General features: G+C 46.1%; 1 protein-coding gene across 1 annotated transcript; it reads left to right on the forward strand.

The window, feature by feature from the left end:
• The first annotated feature begins 330 nt into the window (after positions 1–330).
• On the forward strand, positions 331–12,898 carry ASB4 (ankyrin repeat and SOCS box containing 4). Its single transcript, XM_009907534.2, has 5 exons — positions 331–544; positions 4,325–4,624; positions 6,977–7,467; positions 9,056–9,169; positions 12,453–12,898. The coding sequence occupies exons 1-5, from the start codon at positions 331–333 to the stop codon at positions 12,639–12,641; spliced, it is 1,308 nt and encodes a 435-aa protein (XP_009905836.1). The 3' UTR covers positions 12,642–12,898.
• Positions 12,899–20,072: the final 7,174 nt, after the last annotated feature.

A 20,072-nucleotide genomic window follows, 5' to 3' on the forward strand; every position in this document is an offset into this window, starting at 1 on the left:
ACCTGGGACTAGTGTCTTTTAATGGAAGAGTGTGGCAGGAGCAGAGGGTAACCATGAGGTTAATGAAGCTTAATGTGTATAAAGCCCATGGAGATAACTCTGATTTTGGTGTTATTGCTAGCATGTCTGCCTTCACTTTCATAAAAAGAGTGTGGTGATATCTAAGAGTGGCATTTCAGTGACTGAAATGCTCCTCATATAAATAGAACAAGCAGATCAGCATGACTGAGTGATAAAATTACCTTCTGGTCTTCAGGAACTTCAGCATGCAACTGTGCTATAGGGACCTCAGTGTACCCCTCTTCACAGCACAAAGAAATACGTCTAGAAATGGATCTGGAAAAGACATACAAAGAGGAAGAGAATATGGAAGGGAAAGTTACTCGAGCTGCAGCTGCAAAGTTGGTGAAAAAGGCCTTTCTTGAAGCCCTGAAGTCCAATGACTTTGAAACACTCGAAGAGCTCTTGAGCCAAAAGAAAATAGATGTGGATACGGTGTTTGAAGTGGAAGACGAAAACCTGATTCTGGCATCCTACAAACAAGGTAAATGTGGCAGCATTCCCCAGCCAGGAAGTAGATTGGTTTGAGTGGTTTTCAAGAAACTGTAGCCTTTGATCTCTTCTGAAACCGCAATGTAAGCTGAGTCATAGGCAGTTCATACAGCCACGGTCACCTCAGTAGGGCACCTTATCAGCTGTACCTGCTGGGCTAGGTGGAGGGCAGGCCAGAGAACAGCCTGAACTTCTGTGCTGCTGAGGTAGCTGTTGCAGCTTCAGGGGAGAACAGAAAGAGGAGTCCTTTGTCATTTCCTTGCAGAGAACTGGGGGGGGCAAAGCCCAGAACAGACACGTGCAGAGTAAGAGTGGTACACACATTTCTGGCATGTACCCAGCCACGTGTGCAGACCAGTCAGAAACCTAAAACACTCAGTGCCTTCCATTTTCAGTTGACAGTAGTAGTAGAGTGAATTCTTCCTAGCTGAGGAGAACTAAGGAAATCCTGTGGACTTTGAATGTTGTTGGATGGGAGGAGATTAATTTTTCAAACAGAAAGTGAGGATGTGCTGGCTTATCAAAACAGGAAAAGTCATCTGGAAAACCCCAACCAGAAAAGACAGCTCTTTTGGAATGTAGAAAACCCAGGCCTGAATTGCCAAAAACTAAAAGCAATAAACCAAGTTTGGTCTCTGCTAAAATCAACACTTCACGAGACGCTCGATGACAGACTCTTAGTGTGTAACTAGAAAACAGTAATGATCAGCCTCTGCCAGAAGTTAATCCTATGTGCTGATAAACACCTCCAGTGCCAGCAGCACAGCAAATGCACTTTCTTTTCTGTGGCATAGAGGGAACATCCCACCTCTTCTCCTTTACTGTGTTTACCTCTTATTTAATGAATGGCTCCTGCTCTTTTGATTTCATTGGGCTGATAGTGATGCAGTCTTAGAATCCTGGTTTGGGTTGGAAGGGACCTTAAAGATCATCTAGTCCCATGGGCAGGGACACCTTTCACTAGACCAGGTTGTTCAAGGCCTTGTCCAGCCTGTCCTTGAACACCTCCAGGGAGGGGGAATCCACAACCTCACTGGGCAGCCTGTCATGATGTACTTCCCTAGGGGACAGTGTCTGTACTGAATGTATTTTAACATACCTTTTCTTCTGTCCTCAGCAGGCTGAGCTGCATTCAGGTTGTGGTTTGAGACTACAAGATTAAGGCACAGGTTTTTAACTGTAGATCATTTGGCTGCAATCATTAATCTGTCTAGTCTGGAGAAGTCTTTCCTTTCTCCAAAAAGTAGAGAGGTAAATGCACCCTGTGGCCTAAATCACAGCAGTATATTCATTTTGTCTGAAAGGCAGGAGGCACTGTACCCTATTCTGATTCTCAGGTAACTGTGACATGAGAGGGGAATGCCCTCAAGGAGGGAGAATGGGACAAAAATTAAGACCCACCATCCCACTGTTCAAACAGCCTGAGGTTTGCCACAGCCCTAAGTAATGAAGCAGAAAAGAGATGCTATGGGTGCCAGAGTAGCTTTTCTTCCTCCCTTTCAAAGAGGCTGCGAGCTCCCAAGGACACTGACCTTGTGTGTGCCATGGCTTTCTCATGTTTCCACCCAAAAAACAGGCAAGCTGAATGAGGCCTCCCATAGAGTCCATACCTGTTTCCTGCTCAGTGCCTGGTTCCTGTTCCTCTGGGCTGAGATGTCTGTGGTTTTGGAGAGAGGACATGGAGATGATCCCTCAGGATGTCTGAGCCCAGCTCACTGGCAAAGAAATAAATGGTGGTCTCAATCAGGAAAATGATGGCTATGTAAAGTGATAACTTAGCTTTTGAGGATCACTTTCCTGCTGTCATGTATCATTAAAAAAGGCAGAGATGTGGTGTGAGGTTCATGGTTTAGCACCAGACTTGGTAGAGTTAGAAAATGCTTGGGCTGGATGATCTTAAAGGTCTTTTCCAAGCAAAATAATTCTATGAATCTATGATCTATGGCTCACATCTGACCATAAATGTGAGGGCCAGCTTTGTGTGGGGTAAGCCAACAATGCTCCACAGCTCACTGGTAACAAGGAGGAATATTGCACGTGAATTTGGACAGAGAGGTGACTTAGGAAACGTGCTCTGCTATATGTATGGACTCTGGGATATAGCCCAGTTCTTTGTGCCCAGTTTGGGGGCATATGATGAAAAGGTTATTGCACCAGAGTTGCCAGAATAGCCTGGATAGTCAGCAAATTGAGAGAGGGTTGAGCAGCTGCAGAGCAGCCTGGCACCCTACTTGGACACAGGTGCCTCAGAGCTGTCTGCTGTAGCCATTTGTGGCATGGATTCCATGGAGACTGGGTTTGGTAGTCCCCAAAATTTAGTTCTAGAGTGGATGTCATGGTCTGTTTCTCACCCCTGACATCTCACACTCTGGTAGTACTAAAGTGCTTATGCTGGTCAGGAACAAGCCCTTGCAGCCATGCTGGAGCAGAAGGTGCTGCTGCTCTCATGACTGGAGCCTTCCAGTGGAAATTGAGCGTGTTTTCAGTCATACCAGAACTGCATTGCTGGCATCTATCTCAGAATATACTTGCAATTTAACTAGGAGGGAAGAAAAACTTGAATCTCTCCCTGCCCCCAGCACCTAGTTTCTATACATCTTTTTCCTTCCTTTCTATCTTCTTTCTGTCTGATACAACACACATGGATACTGTAAAAACCTGTACTATGTGGTATTAAGGTTAAAAAAATATATACAATTAGACATTGTAAAATGAAGGTCTGGATTAATTTGAGCTCATTATGCATCTTTACCTCATTTTCCATGTCTTTTACATGATAACAGTATTCAACCAGGCATTCATCCAAGGAAAAACAGATAAATCAAACCCTGAAATGTTTATGGGCACATTCTAGCTAAGAAGCAGCTGCTGTACCTAAAATAATCAAAAGGGGACAAGGAGTTTTACACTTCTTGTGCCCTTCTGCACATTATTATTATGGTTTGCTTTTTAAAAAGAAATCATTACAGTAATTACTTGTGAGACTGTGTCTGTGCAGTCATTAAGTATGCAGTCCTATTTTGGGAGCAAATATTTAAGTGTTACTTGGCCTTACACCTGTTTGTAAGTGAGGGGAAAAAAAGAGATCACTGTGAAATTTTCAGAAAGGAATTCAAACATTTTGGAGCCAAATTTCATTGTCACTGTGGTATTTGGTTCTCCAACCTAATTTACATCATCATCCAAAGCCCTCACTCCTACTCCTCAGGGGCAGCAGTTGCCAGGAGGTCTGTGATACAGCTGCAGCCATGTTGCCAGTGGTCATCTATGTGTGATGCATCACTGGAGGTCTGAGTCTAGCCCCTGACACGCAGTATCCTGCCATCTCCGATGCAGAAAGAGCAGGATGAGCTCTCTGTTGATTCACTGGCTGAAGTAAATGCTGCCTTCTTATTCCATTGCCACCTTTGTTCAGCTCTTGGCAGATCCAATTTCCCCTGTATTTTTTAGCTGGTGGCATTTTAAATGCCCTAAGCACATTTTTTATCTTATCTATACAGGTCACAAGAAAAACATAAACTGCCTTCAGAGTACATATGCATGGGAATTGTCTCTCCAAAAGGCAGGCTGTTCAGTGCATGTAGTGAAAGTGCTTAATGAAAATGAAGTTATGCTTGAGAGAACTTGGTGTGCACTAAGCTGTAGCTGGTGAAAATTACAATAAATTAAAACAAAACTCCAACCCTTCCTTCCCCCTCAATTATTCTCAGTAGGTTGATAGTCCAAAACCAAGTCCTTGCCAAGGATGGTAACACATTTTCCCTTTGTATAGGGTACTGGCTGCCTAGCTACAAATTAAAGATATCCTGGGCAACTGGACTTCATCTAGCTGTCATGTATGGACATCTGGAGAGCCTTTCGGTCCTCCTCAATCACAAAGCCACAATCAACTGCCGGCCCAACGGGAAAGCTGCGATCCACATAGCATGTGAAATGGCCAATGTTGAGTGTCTCAAGATCCTCTGCAACCATGGAGCTAAGCTCAACTGCTTTTCAATGAGTGGGCAGGCACCCTTGCACTTCTGTACAACACGAACCTCCATGCCTTGTGCCCAGCAGCTGCTTTGGAGAGGTAAGGGGAAGCTCTGGGGCATCTCTCGTGGCATGCCCAGAGAGGGTGGCCATGGTCTGTGGTTTTTCTTAGGAAGCATTTTGTCAAAGTACATGTGTATTTGTCCCTTCCATCCACAGCTGACCCACATCTTCATCTCAGGCTGCTTTTTCCCATCTCTTTGATCAGAGGAAGTTTTTCCCATTATGATTCCTCACCCTATCTGTACTCCCTGGCCACTGGCCCTTACACCATGATTGTTTCCTGTTTCAGTGCCTCCAGCTGACTGCCTGGTCAGTCCCTCAGCAGAAGAACTCTCAGTCAGGGAGTTTCTATTTCTCTACTTCTTTTCTTCATCTAGGTTTACTCCTCAGGTCATCCTGTCTCATCCTGTCACTTGTTACTAGGGAGAACAGACCACCACCTCCTTTCAGGGAGTCATAGAGAGCAGTGAGATCTCCCCTCAGACTTCCTTTCTCCAGACTAGACAACCCAAGTCCCCTTAGCCTCTCCTCACCAGCCCTGTTCTCCAGACATTTCACCAGCTTTGTTGCCCTTCTCTGGACCTACTTCAGAGCCTCAATGTCTTTGGAGTGAGGTGCCCAAAACTGAATCCAGTACTTGAGGTGTGGCCTCACCAGTGCTGAGTACAGGGAGAATAATACTAGTAATAATCCTTAACAAACCACCCTTCATCTCAAAGCACTTGGCAAACTCCAGTCTCTGTCTGAGCCGAACCTCAAGACCAGATAAAATGGGAAAGGTCTGGAGCAAAATGTGGCAGGTGTGCACACACACACAGCAGCACTACCAAAAGCCAAAGACAGGGGTTTGGGCCCTGTACCAAAGTTTTCAAGATTCATCTCCCACTCTGCCATCTCCACTCAGTGCTGTCACTCGGGGTCAATTCAGGTAAATGCAGTTTAACCACTTCTGATCTGGGCAACTTGCCAGCCAAGCAAAGCTGAGCCTCTGTCAATTTACCACCTCCAAACTTAGATTGATGATACTCTCATGCACATCTGACATGACTAACGCTCCACATGGCTTAAGAGCATTAGCACTCAGGTTTTCCAGCCCAGAGCCAATTCTTGACTTCTCTTCCTCCTTCCTCATCCTTACATCTCAGTCTTAGTGTGAGTCTGGCCATGCAAGGGCTTTTGTGAGCCTTCACTGAAGAAGGAACTAATGAAGTGCCCAGCACAGAGTCACTAAGATGATGAGAGGAGTGGAAGATCTGCTTTGTGAGGAGAGGCTGAGAGAGCTGGGACTGTTTAACCTGGAGGAGATTGAGGGGGGGATCAATATCTAAAGGGTGAGTGTCAGGAGGATGGAGACAGACTCTTCTCAGTGGTGTCCAGTGGCAGGACAAGGGACAAAGGACACAAACTGGTACACAAGAGATCACATCTAAACATAAAGAAAAGCCTCTTTGCTTTGAGGGTGGCAGAGCCCTGGACCAAGCCGCTCAAAGAGGCTGTGGAGTCTCCCTGCCTGGAGGCATTCGAACTCGCCTGAATGTGTCCTTGTGGGATTTACTCTGGGTGACCCTGCTCTGGAAGGCAGGTTGGACCAGATGATCTCCACAGGTCCCTTCCAACCCCCACCTGTCTGTGAGTCCACGAGGCCTGGCCTCGCTGCTTGCACTTGCTCCTGCACGAGCGCTTTTACTGTCACCTTGCCAAGGCCTCAGCTTCAAAGAGCCTGGGGCAGGGCCGGGCAGGTGAGGAGTGAAGGCCCCGCCGCGTCCAGGCCAGCGCAAGGCGGGCGGAGTGCTGCCGGTGTTTCGCGCCCCCCGCGCCGCGTCCCCGCTGGCTCCTCAGTAGATGGCGCTGTTGCCTCAGCTGCGGCGGCCGCTCGGCACAAACGGAGCTGAACGGCGGGAAAACGGGCCCCGGATCCTCGGCTGGTGACGCAATGTTTGGGTTTCCTTATATCACATATGGCTCTAGCAGGAAATGTCCTTTCTCCCAGGCCTGCAGTTCCCGAGGTGCTGCAGGAAGCATTCTCGGGATATGAGCTGAGCTAGGGGCAAAGCTCTCCTTTTTCTTTCGGGTCTTAATTTGCAGGAAAAAAGCACTTTGCGCAGAGGTTTGGTCCTGCATGCTGCCCCAAAGCAGGCTTCAGATAAGCTCTTCTGCCAGCTGAGGGTCAAGCTCTCACATCTGAGGCTTGATTCAAGAACCTGAAGTTTCTACAGGTTTCCTGGGGGCTTAAGAAACACAGAATCCACATCTCCAGCTGTTTGAATGTCCATGTGTGCCTTTCACGGCCCTCCCTCACCTTCTCCTTGGGTAGGAGGGCTGAAGCCGAGAGATGCCTAAACCAGGACTGCATTGCTTTCATCTTTCCCCCGTAATCTTTCTTTGGCAGGAGCAAATGTGAACATCAAAACAAATAACCAAGATGAGGAGACTCCTCTGCACACCGTTGCACGTTTGGGGATCCCAGAGCTCGTGGCCTTTTACATGGAACAAGGAGCACAGGTTGATGCCCTCAATGCCTACATGGAGACTCCCCTGGCCTGTGCAGCCTATTGGGCCCTGCACTATAAGGATCAGATGTACAGCCAGGATCACCACCTCATCTGTCGGATGCTCTTAGACTATAAAGCTGAAGTGAATGCTCGTGATGAGGATTTCAAATCACCACTCCACAAAGCTGCCTGGAACTGTGATCATGTCCTGCTGCATATGCTGCTGGAGGCAGGAGCAGAAGCAAACATCATGGATGTCAATGGCTGTGCACCCCTACAATATATCATAAAAGTCACATCTGTGCGGCCAGCTGCCCAGCCTGACGTCTGCTACCAGCTGCTACTGAATCATGGAGCGGCTAGAATATATCCTCTGCAATTCCACAAGGTTAAGATTGGCTTTGTACAGTAGGGATATGAAAAGAGGTGATGTCATGAACGGGAATGGGATAAGAGATCCAAACCACAGGGTTTGGTGGTATCTGGATTTGCTGGAATCTTGTAAACTGTGGGCCCAGAATGCCAACCTGTATAAGAGTGGCATCACTTAACTGAAGCAAGATTGTGGTTGGTAATGCCAGAAACCAGACTCAGATTCCATTTTTATTCTTAACTAACCCAAACTCTAAATACTGGTTCAGGCTAATTTTTCAGAGCTGATTCACTTTCTCCTTTCAGAAAACCTACATGCCTTTGTCAAACCTGGCTCCATAGAGGCTTAACTGGGGTATACAAAATGAGTATTTCATGACTTCTACCAAAGAGTGGAGATCAGGCCAGCTGACTCATTTTGTTGCTTCTGACCTTTAAAATGTATTCAAATGCATTCAAAATGAAATGTGTCTCAATACAGCTCAGGCTTACTCCCAGGAAATGTGAGAAATTAAGGGGAAATGCTGGACCTAGGCTATAGTGGAGGAAAAAGGGGGGAAAAAGGGAGAAAGAGAGAAACAATTACAGGATCCCTCCCAAATAATTTTGCAGATGTTTACCTGCAAAGCCCAAAGCTCTGTCTTATTATATCAGACAACTAAGTGCTGTAGACAGGACTTATTCTCTCTCATCCATTGCCCTGAGCAACATCATGCAGCCCCTCCACAGTATATGTAAAATTTTAACAAGCCAAGCAACCAGAAGCCTTTGAATAAAATGCCAGACTTTTGGTTGTGTCCCCTTGAGCCCAGGATGAGCTGGCCCTGTCTGTAACAGAGCAACACTGAGAGCTAGGTCTGGGGTCTCTTATTCCTGCCTCCACATCCTTCTGTTGCACAGAGTGGGTCTCCTTCCAAACCGTCATTTCCCACCTGTAAAATAAGTAGGCTGATAGATATCTCAGAGGGATGTTGTGCAGTTCTGTTTGTGAAAGCCTGGGGACTGTGTGGGACAAAACTGTGCATTGTACAGTATGAAATCCTTCCAAGGGTTACTCCCTGAGTGTGACAACAGGCATTTTTTTTTCCTACTTAGCTGAAGTTACTGGGCAGAGAAGTTTCAGGGACCTCATGTGGCTTGGAAGCTTTATTTCTGAGCTATGTTATGTCCCAGTCTTCTTTTAAATTTTCCTGTAATGATGCATTTTTGATTCATATGATGGCATTTGTTTTCTTTTCCTGTGCTGCATGACCTTGCTGGAGCAAGGTCTTGGTGCATAGCTCTGCTTGGTGTCAAGTAACTCAATCCAACTATGAACAAGTTATCCCCAGATTTAGGTGATAAAGCTCACCCCATCAGCAAGCTGCTCTGCTCTGGATGTCCAAGCCAGTACTTCTGTGTGGTGTTAAAATGTGGGGCTAATGTGGGGGGTTATCTGTACTTGCACTGAGTAGTGTAGACAGGGCTGGTGTCTTTTGCATCTCTAGCTTTATCCTCTCATGATTCTTTGTGTCCACCTCAGTAAACCATTGCACAGGGCCAAGCATCCAGGCTAGCCCCAGCTTCCCGGTGGTACTTATGGTCTTTGTTCATCCTGCTTGCAGGTGCTCCAAGCCTGTCATTCCCACCCCAGAGCTGTGGAGGTTGTTGTCAATACCTATGAACACATCAAATCAACATCTAAGTGGAAAGCAGCCATACCTGACGATGTCTTTGAGGTAAGCTCTTAATTAGTTGTAACAGAGTACAGGCCAAGCTCACTCTTTGCGTTCCTTTGGTCACAACAACCCCATGCAATGCTCCAAGCTTGGAGGTGAGTGTCTGGAAAGCTGCCTGGCCAAGAAAGACCTGGAAATGTTGATTGACATTTGGCTTGAACATGAGCCAGTGTGTGCCCAAGTGGTCATCATCAGCAACACTATGACCAGTGGGACTAGGGAAGTGATTTCCCCCTGTCCTCAGCACTGGTGAGGCCCCATGTTGAAGACTGGGTTCAGTTTTGGGCCCCTCACTACATGAAAGACATTGAGTGCTGGAGCAGGTCCAGAGAAGGGCTACAAAGCTGGTGAAGAGTCTGGAGAGCAGGGCTGGTGAGGAGCATCTTGAGGAAACTGGGGTTGTTTAGTGTGGAAAAAATGAAGCTGAGGAGAGACCTCACTGCTCTCTACAACTCCCTGAAAGGAGGTTGGAGGCAGGTGGGGGTTGGTCTCTTCAGCCTAGTAACAAGTGACAGGAAGAGAGGAAATAGCCTCAAGTTGCACTAGGGAAGTTGAGGTTGGAGACTAGAAGAAACTTCTTGACTGGAAGTCTTGTCAATACCTGGAATAGGCTCCCTAGGGAGGTGGTTGAATCCCCATCCCTGGAGGTGTTTCAAAGAGACAGAGATGTGGTGCTGAGGGACATGGTTTAGCACCAGACTTGGTGGAGTTAGAGAGTGATTGGAGTCAATGATCTGAAGTGTCTTTTCCAACCAAAACAATTCCATGAATCTTCATATCGAGCCACAGAAAAGTGAGAATGCTCTAGAAAGAGAAGAGACTCTCAGAGGATTTGTTACTTCCCCCTTCCTCACTTGACAAAAGCCACATCACTGACTGACAAAAGAACACCTTTGAGAATTTTCATTGCAATGTTAGCCCTTGGAGCACTCCTGCTCAGGGGAGCTGCAGGAGCTCATCTGTCCCTGCACTCAGCAAGTGCAAAGGTTGTGGCTGGCATTGGTGTTCCTGCAGATCTGTCTCTGTGTATATTTATATGTTGACTTGCTGGAACATACTGGATGTTGACTTGCTGGAATGTGTCCAGAGAAGGGCAACAAAGTTGGTGAGGGGTTTGGAACGCAAGCCCAATGAGGAGAGACTGAGGGAGCTGGGGTTGCTTAGCCTGGAGAAGAGATGGCTCAGGGGTGACCTTATTGCTCTCTACAGCTACCTGAAGGGAGGTTGTAGCTAGGTTGGGGTTGGTCTCTTCTCCCAGGCAACCAGCACCAGAGCAAGAGGACACAGTTTCAGGCTGCACCAGGGGAGGTTTAGGCTGGAGGTGAGGAAGAAATTCTACACAGAGAGAGTGATTGCCCATTGGAATGGGCTGCCCAGGGAGGTGGTGGAGTCACCATCACTGGAGGTATTCAGGAGGAGACTTGATGGGGTGCTTGGTGCCATGGTTTAGTTGATTTGGGGGTGTTGGATGATAGGTTGGACGCAGTGATCTTGAAGGTCTCTTCCAACCTGGTCTGTTCTATTCTATTCTATTCTATTCTATATTTTTTTTTTAAGTCAGCAAGTATTGTTACAGTACCATGTTACCTGGGCATGCCTATGTATCTTTAGGTTCCATTGCATGGGTTGGATTTCTGTGGAGCAGAGCTAGTGAGCTGTTGAGAGAATTGAAATGGCAAACGAAAGAGCAAAGAGGACAACATGGTGTCAGAAGGCAAAATCATTGGGCCTACTACATGTTTGCACATAATGATGACTTTCATTTGGCAGTCCTCATAGTCCTGATATTCCAGTTTAAACCTATTTTTTAATTATAATTATATTATTATATATAATTATATTAGTTTTTCATTTGGCTTTCCCCAAACTTTCAAATCAGTGCTGAAATTAAGTGTATTAATATCTGATTGTGAGTGGTGTTTAGGGAACTCCATCCATACAGTAACACAGAGTTATAGAGCCAGAGGGACTGTGAGACCTTTGGGGGGGTCAGGTTTATTCAGCAAAACAAAATTAAATCATTCTGGATGAACACAAAATTAAAAGTTAAAGGTCTTTTTTCACCTTAGTAACAATGATGACAGTAATCAAACTAATCATATTTACGCTGTTATTGCTATTGCTGCTGCTGCTACTACTACTACTACTATTTTTCTTCAAATAACAAAGTGGAGGTGTTGAAGGCCAGGCTGAATAGGGACTTGAGCAACCTGGGCTAGTGGAAGGTGGGGCAGTGGGGTTGGAGCTAAGTGAATTTTAAGGTCCTTTCCAACCCAGACCACAGAATCACAGAACATTAGGGGTTGCAAGGGATCATCGAGTCCAACCCCAAACCATTCTAGACTGGATCTCAGGACAAGGATGGTGATTTTCAGGACATAGGTTGCCCAGGGAGGTTGTGAATGTCTCTCCCTGGGGATATTTAAGGCCAGGTTGAATGAGGCCTTGAGCAGCTGAGAGTTGAGAGGTGTTGCTCCCACAGAGGTTGGAGTAGATGATCTCTAAGGTGCCCTCCAGCCTAAACCGTTCCATGATTCTATGAATCTAAGCTATTGGGACATTCTTATTTGGAAAAACTCCACAGTTGCTTTATTGCTTTGTTGAGATTTTATTCCTAGTTGTCAAAGCTATTTTCCAGACTTGATATGAAACTGAAGAACATTTCTTTTTGCGAGAAATCCTTACTTCTTCATACATAAAAGTGTATCTGAAAATATGTGGAAGCATGTCTGTCAAGTAGCAAGATCATAAAATAGGGCCAAGTCACATGCAGTCACATATTTGCCATTTGCTCCTTTTATTCAACACCAATTGCAAGCACCTGCATTTTTCTTCTCATGGGGATGTGATTTTATTTATTCTAAAAGGCTGCTGGGGTGATGAGCAGGACCAAAGGTGCTTTGCTGTTCACAGCCCCAGAGAACTCACTGGTAAGACCAGCATTTTGCTGCCTTGTGGTGAGGTTTAGAGGATAGCTCACCCGCTTGCACTGCCCCCGAGATGGCTGCAGAACCTGTGCAGATCAGGGCTAGCACCACAAAGGAGCAGTCACCTCAAACACACCAAACCCAAAGATTTCATCATGGTCTTTAGCACTAAATATTTGAGGATTTCATAAGGATTCTGTGCAGGCATTTGGCTGTTCCAGGTCTCTGGTGCTTGACGTGCGTCCAAGGGCCAGACTGACCGTGCTTTTTGCCTTGTCCTGCCAAGGGCTGCATGTGGGCAGGGGGAGGGAAGGGAAAGGCTTACTGCTCTAAAAAGCACTTGTGGTTTTTTACAGCGGCACCAGGATTTCTATGACTCTTTGTTCAGTGCGTGCAGCAATTCCCCACGGTCCCTCATGCACTTATGCAGATGTGCAATTCGGGAGATACTGTCAGAAAGGTGCCACCGAGGAGTCCCCTTGCTCCCCATCCCCCTCTCCATGAAGAAGTACTTGCTGCTGGAACCAGAAGGAATCATCTACTGAGCTGCAGCAGAGCTGCCACTGGCATCTCCCTTCCTAGATCCGTGTACCTCTGTGGGGTGCTGGAGATCCAAGCAAAGCCCTGACACAGCCTTTCTCTTCTGTACCAGCCTGAAGCTGAGCTGGGCTTTACCAACTCTCTTCAGAGCCTCTCTCTTCTCCTGCCTTGGGAAATCACAGCTGCAGGCTGGGGGAGGCAGGGCTGGAAAGGTCCCCTGCTCCAAACAAACACAGGGGTGCAAACTTCCATGCTTTGTTCACTCTAGCTTAAATGCTGCTGCTGCTTCCTTTAGTATTTATTCTCCTGCCTGCTAGATAGCACTGGGTTCAGTCTGAACAGGCTTTGACAATGTTTTTCTGTCATTTGAGAGTAAAAAGAAGGATACTGTCAAAACACAGGACATTTATTTGAGTCACAGAATTGCTTTCCCAGAAAGAAATGGGCCACTGCATACAGCCATGACCACAGACAGGACTGCAGCAGCTCCCACATATCTCTATGGATTGATTCTCAATTCAATGTTAGCTCCCTGCACCTGTCTGTGTATTATAAAGCTTTGTCATAATGATACCTTTTAAATGGTAAGTTTATTTTTTTCCCCATGAGCAATCATAGCATGTGAACAGGGTTGAAATCAGCAGCACTGAAATTTCTGCACGTTGATATTCATGCCCAGGTAGCTTTTAGCAGATGCTGTCTCTCATTGTGCCTGATGATCAATTCATATCCTGGTGTCAAGAAACACAGGTAGAATGGACTTGCCTCTGCAGCCTGTACAGGATGGTGTTGGATGGGATCTGGGAAGGATACATATCCTTCCTTCACTGACTATAAAAGGAACTTAGCCTGCTAACATGGACTATGCACCTCATCTTTTAGCAGTTAAGTGCAGGTGAGAGGAATCTCACCTCAACTGAAAGGTGTTTCCAAGTTGAAGATGTGTAAGCCAGAGCAAGGGGTAGGCCAGTGGAGTGCAGGTTACCCAGAGAGGTGGTAGAAAACCCATCCCTGGAAATATTGCAGGTCAGGTTGGACAGGGCTCTGAGTGACTTGATGTAGTTGAAGATGTTTCTGTTCAGTGGAGACGTTGGACTAGATGACCTTTAAAGACCCCCTTCAACCTGAAGTATTCTGTGACTCTGATTATTATTATCCCTTTGCAAGAGAACCCACAGCACATTAGGGTCTTGGCAGCCAGACAGGAGAAGCCAAGCTGTTCAGTGGCTCTGTGTTTTGCAAAGTGGCAGTAACAGCACTTGTAGAAATGTGCAGATTATTTAGTGTTATAAATCACTTCTCTTTCTTTTCATCTCAGTTTTCATGAATCAAAGCTTGTATGCTGCTCTAGGAAGGAATCCAACTCACGGGTCTGTTTATGTTTAGCCAGACAGCAATGCAGATTGCTATTTAACAGCTTCCAGTTCCAATGGAGACTTTCAAAGACAACACAGGCCATGGATAAATGCTTTCTCACATGAATGAAGTTGTAATATACATCCCTGTACTTTCTAAACTGATGAAAGATTCCTGCAGAGTTGCAGAAATCTTTCTATCAGAGACACTACAGTGGTTGGCAGGGAAGGATTAGGATCCGAGGCAGGCTGCCTATAGAAAAATCTGCTTGAGGTATTTCCTTCCAACCTCTACCATTCTATGACTCTATGATTCAGTGATTCTATGACTCTGATTCTATACCATGATTCTATGATCCCATGTTTCTATGATTCAAGGATTCCATGATTCTATGATTGCAGGTCCATGGGATCCACTGGAAAAAAGATTGAATATGGAAGGATGAAAAAAACCCACCTAGGTTCTCCAAACCCACTGCTTTCCTAGGAGATACACTTAGGATATTAGGGGGAATTCTTTACTGAAAGGGTGGTGACGCATTGGAACAGGTTCCCCAGGGTGGTAGTAGAGTCACTATCCCTGGAGGTGTTAAATAAACCATGTAGACATGGCACCTGGGCACGTGGTTTAGTGGGCATGGTGGTGTTGGGTTGACAGCTGGACTTGATGGTCTTAGAGGTCTTTTCCAGCCTTAATGATTCTGTGTAAGCCAGGCATGGGAAAGGGGATTTGCAAACCGGTCAAGGCAAGAAAATGTTTGTTGCTTTCTGAACAGTATGACAATGGAGCAAGTCGTGTAGTCCAGAAGAGACAGCTGGAGGTAGCTGATTTTAGTTGGAACACATCCCTGCTCTGGCAGCTTCTGGAAGTGACATTCTACATCTGGAAGAGGGAGGTTTAAGGCAGAACAATAGCAGCATTTTCTGACCTGTCGTAGTCAGGACTCTCTTGCTGAGAGAGAAGAAAAAAGGCTGTCGCCAGTGTTCCTAAATTCCCTCTGATCCTCCCCCTCTGCAGTGAACAGGCTTCATTTTCATTCTGTGGGCACCCAGCCTCACTTCCAAGCTTTGTACCAAGCAGGTGCCAGATTATAGCCATTGTGGAATCTGACAGGGAGCACAGTGGGATCAAACTGATTATAGTCATAGGAATTTGCAAGCTGTTAAAAAACACTGGAGAACATCCCCACCGTGGCAGAAAGACCTGATTGATGCACTTTTATTGCTTCTGTTGGTGCAGTTAGAAACACCAACAGTAAGCAAACCTTATTATTTGTTACCTTTTAGCATTTCCTTCTTTTTATCCTCTTTCTGTACTCTATTCCCATGCAGTGCATGGAGTTGCTCATGTGAGGTGTGTATGTACATGGTAACAAGGTCATGGTTTATTAAGTGTATGGGATGCACAGTTTTGTTGTTCTGAAAGTGCAGATGCCTCCAAATGTCATAGTCTTGTAACTCTTGAGAGGGGAGGGGAGGGGAGGGGAGGGCAGGGAGATACTTCTCCCAAAGTAGGTAACAATAGAGCGAGATCAAATAGCTTCAACTTGCACCAGGGGAGCTTTAGCTTGGACATTAAGAAAAAATTCTTTACTGACAGAGTGGTCCAGCATTGGTACATGCTGCCTGGGGAGGTGGTGCAGGCACCATCCCTGAAGATGTTCAAAAAATGTGTAGACATGGCACTTTGGGACATGATTTAGCATGGTTTGGTGTTGACAGTTAGACTTGATGACCTTAGAGATCTTTTACAGCTTTAAAGATTCTATGATTCTATTTTCAAAGCTGCAACAGATTGGGTGGTTGTAGGTGGAAATAATGAGAGACTGAATTGTCATCCCTACACTGCAAGTCTGAATTTAATCATAACCTTAAATGACAGAAAATTGTTTTCAGGGTTGTCTGGTGTCTTCTGTGAAAGAGAAGAAGAATGCTTTTTGCCATTTGGCTTCTTAGTAGAGATGAAGCCAGGTGTGAGATGTTGCCACTGCATTTCACAGCCTATTAGCATGTTTAAAGCACAGGTGGGCATGAAGAATGAAGTATACTTTCCCACTGGCAGCCCTTTCCCCCAGCTTCCTTAATGGCTTCTCAATGGAGAGCAATGAGATTTCATGATTTGGTCCTTGTACTTTTTAAGAGGTGTATATGAAGAGATATTCTTAAGCCACAGATGTGGTTGACAGAAGAAGTTATCCCATCTGTGGCCAGAGGGACACTGCATGTATTTGTGGGTCAGAGCAGAGCCATGGTCCAGTTGTCCATGGAAATATGGACATCCTTTCTGTAAAGGGCTCGTTCAGTGAGTTTAAACTTAGCCCCTGATGGGATCCAGCTTGACTCAAAGCTCCAACAATTTATCCATGGAGAGCAGGTTAAATGAAAGGCAGTGCTCAGGAATGTATTTTCCTGCAAAACCTTTAAACATCAATTTATATCCGGTCAGTTCTTAGATACTAGGACAATGAGCCCAAAACAGCAGTGCTGCTTCAGCTCTCCAACACTGCTGCTCATCCTGATGGGCTTAGTGCCAAGAAGAGGAGCCAGCAACTGCAAAGCAGCAACTCAGGACATTGGAAGAAGAAGAATAAAAGCTCAGACTCCAGCCAGCGTGTTTTTAAAGCCTTCACCTTAAGACAGGCTTGTTTCTCAGTGCTTCTGGTGGCAGGAAGGGAAGGATGTGTTTCTCATCTGCCTCCTGCTTTGTCCAATGGTATCAAGACCATAAGGGTTGCACAAGGCTTGGAATTGTAGTGAATAGGTCTTCTCTCCACAAAAGTGGCTTTGGGTAAGTCTCAAGATCTGTCCACATACAGACTGGTCCTGCAGCACGATGCATGTTTTGTTATGTGCTTATCACTGATACTTTAAAACCATACTTAACAGTTGGTATCACCTACTTCTACTCCAAAACCAAGCTCCCTGATTACAGTCTGTTGCTTGGCCAAATGGTAGCAATACTCAGCCTCAGGACCTTCAGCACAAGGGGAAGCTGGTTCCACAGCCCTTGTTCCTCTCATAATGATCTGTGTGCATATTACTTTGGAGAAGCTACAAAGCTCAGACTGAAATATAGGTCCTTGGGGCCACTTGGCACAGACAGCCAGGATCTCCATGTCTTTCTGCACTTAGCATTTGAAAAGCAAGCAGAGGAAGAGGATGGGTTACCTGTGTCCCTTTTCCTGCTGTTACATAGCATTGTCACTAGGTCTGCATGAAGCATGATGAGGTTCTCTGTATCATCTTGTAAGGTTTTGAAGCAAACCTCCTGACTACACAGAATCAGAGTGGTATTGAAATGCCCATTTTGCTTCTGGGAGCTCTGCAGGGTCATGGGTGTGCATGCGTGAGGAGACTTGCAGAGAGATACCAGTCAAAATCTTTGATTTGGATTCAGCCAGAGATATTCAGCCCACATCCCCAGTACATCCACACAAGGGTTTTGACATCAATGAAATTTTCCTTACTCAGAACCCCTCACCATCTTGCAAAAACATTTCCTTCTGTGGGGCAATATCTTCCATCCTGTACACCAGTTTTGAAAGAATTAAACTAGCTGTTATGATCATGAATTAAAAAAAGCTCTCAGGCTGAGCAAGACTGGTGATTCATTTTGCAGTGTTAAGAGCACAAATATTAGGGGGCAGGGGCGAAGGTGTGGTCTGAAGCATTACTTTTATTTGCAAGCACTGCTGGGTCCATTAAAATGATGACAGGGGCTTGGCTGGAGCTCATATTTGAGGAATGTCCTCTGAAAGTGTGCTAATGCTGTTGGCAGCAGATCTTCCTCGTGAGACAAGTACCTTCAAATTAAACATACAAGAGCTCGGTCTTTAAGATTGGAAGGAAGATTGAAACAGTCTGGGGTGCTGTTATATACTTTTATTAAGCTCTGAGAAGCCAGAGGCACATCAGCTTTTCAGTGCACTGGAAGGTCTGCAGGGCTCTTGAAGGGCTTCTGCTGCCTTTCTGAAATGCTACAAGATAGAAACAGGTCAGACACAGCAATATTTCCATTTACTTTCAGGATATGGCACTAGAATTTCCCTGTACTCCCTAGGGTTCGCTCTTCTGCTAAATGACAGTGGAGAACATGCTATTAGCAGAGATGCCAAAGCCTAGCTAGTGTCTGACACCTTGACCTCCCCAAGAATTGCATTAAAGGTATGTAAGGATCTACCACAGGCTCTATTTGTCGAGCGGCAGGGACCTCTGGTGCAGCAGATGGGTGGGTCAGAAAAGATTGCTATATACAGCAGCTGGCAGCTGAAATTGGTTGGTTGCTCAGAAATTTGTTTCTGACTATTTCTCCAAATGCCTCTTAAGCCTGGTAAGACACAAAGTAGGAAGGTGACAATGGGTTTTGTGCATTCCAGTGACCTGCTGGATTTCCATGCACAGTTAACATTTTCTCAGTGCCTGGCAGCTGTGCTTTACCTTGCACAGGCACCCTGTGGAGTGCTGCTAAATTGCTATTAAGGTGTTTGAAACAAAGACATTGGACTAGATGATCTCCAGAGGTCCTTTCTAACCTCTTTTGTTCTTTGATTCTGTGCCAGCAGGTGGTGATTTTTTACACTGCTGATGGCACTTTCAGCTCCATTCTTTCAAGCCGGGGCTGGCAAGGAATGCTGGTGTCAACTTTTTGCCTGGTGCTAGATTCACACCATGCTTTAGCCTTGTAACAGTGCAGTTGATAAGGGAGCTTAGGCTTTTGGTGCTGCAATTAGCGCTGAGTTAGGTTATGTCAACAGTGAGCCAGAGGGGAGCTGTGCTGCCTCAGTACGACCAGAAGCTGGCTGGCTGGCTGTGGGAAGGCAGGGGCTTGAATGCAGACACCGCTGGTCAAGAAAAAGGGTATTTATTCCTCATAACCCTACAGAACCCACTACTTGGTCAGGGGCTAAGAATAAGTAGCTGCTAAGGTCTGAGGAAAAAGGTGAAGGAATGAAAGAGCAGCAGCACTCACAAAAAGTCTGTTTTATAACAAGGAGGGAAAGAAGTGTGTGCCCTGTAACTATCTGGGCAGAGGCTCGCAGAGCATGAAAACACAGGCACCGCTGAGGGGCAGGGCACTGCTGATGGGCAGGGCTCTGCCCCGGCTGACTGCAGGCACTCGGCGTGCTGGGGAGCGCAGGTGAAGAGCTATCACTGTGGTCAGAGAAAAGCCATTTCCTGACAAAAAGTAATATGGCTATTTTAACACCCATGCAGAGTTAGACTGACACTAAAGACCCAGGTGCAGTCAGATCTGTTGAATTGCAGCCACCACCTAAAGCTGAGCTGGCCCTTTGGTGAGGCAATCCTGCTGTTTCTGAGTTCACTGCTGGGGCAAAAGTGCATGGCTGGCCTGAACTCAAGGGCATGCTGCCTGCTGTTGTCTGTGCTGAGCACAATCTGGGCTCCAGTCTGTCATCTGGGTCTGGCACAGCCTTCTCTCCACCATAGACCCACAGAATGTCACTGGTTCTTTCTCTTTCTTTCTTTGTTTTCTTTCTTTTCTTTCTTTCTCACTTTTTCTCTCTCTCTTTTTCTCTCTTTCTCCCTGCCTTCCTCCCTGCCTGCCTTCCTCCCTGCCAGCCTTCTTTCCTGCCTGCCTCCCTGCCTTCCTGTCTGCCTTCCATCCTTCATCTTGAACTTTGATGCTGCTCCTTCCAGCAGCCTTGAAGGGAGGCAGAGCAGTGGTGTGAGTAGCCTGGGTGGTCACTCGACATGACTCAACGTAACCATGTTCTTAAGATCCCGGTGCAGCCAGTGAGGAACATGCTGTCCCCATGGGTCCCCTATCTCTCAGGCAAGAGGCTGCCAGCACAACATCAAGAGGAACCACTGCTTCCCACAGCCGTGACCAGAGGAAGCTGTGCTGGATACTTAGCCAGTGTTTGTCCTTTAGGAGAGAGGGAAAAACAGAGAAAAAAAAGGCATTGAAGTTGTAAGGAGAGCAAAAGAGCCAGCAGCTAGCAATTGAACAGTAGCTCTGCATTTCACAAGGGGTGTTTTTAAGGTTTATACCCATTCACTCTTTATTTACAGCCCTGGTTTATGTCCTCTTATCCAGCACTAGCTGCCAGCCTGCCCTCT

This window comes from Dryobates pubescens, chromosome 4 (assembly GCF_014839835.1).
Source record: "Dryobates pubescens isolate bDryPub1 chromosome 4, bDryPub1.pri, whole genome shotgun sequence".
Classification (NCBI taxonomy): Eukaryota; Metazoa; Chordata; class Aves; order Piciformes; family Picidae; genus Dryobates; species Dryobates pubescens.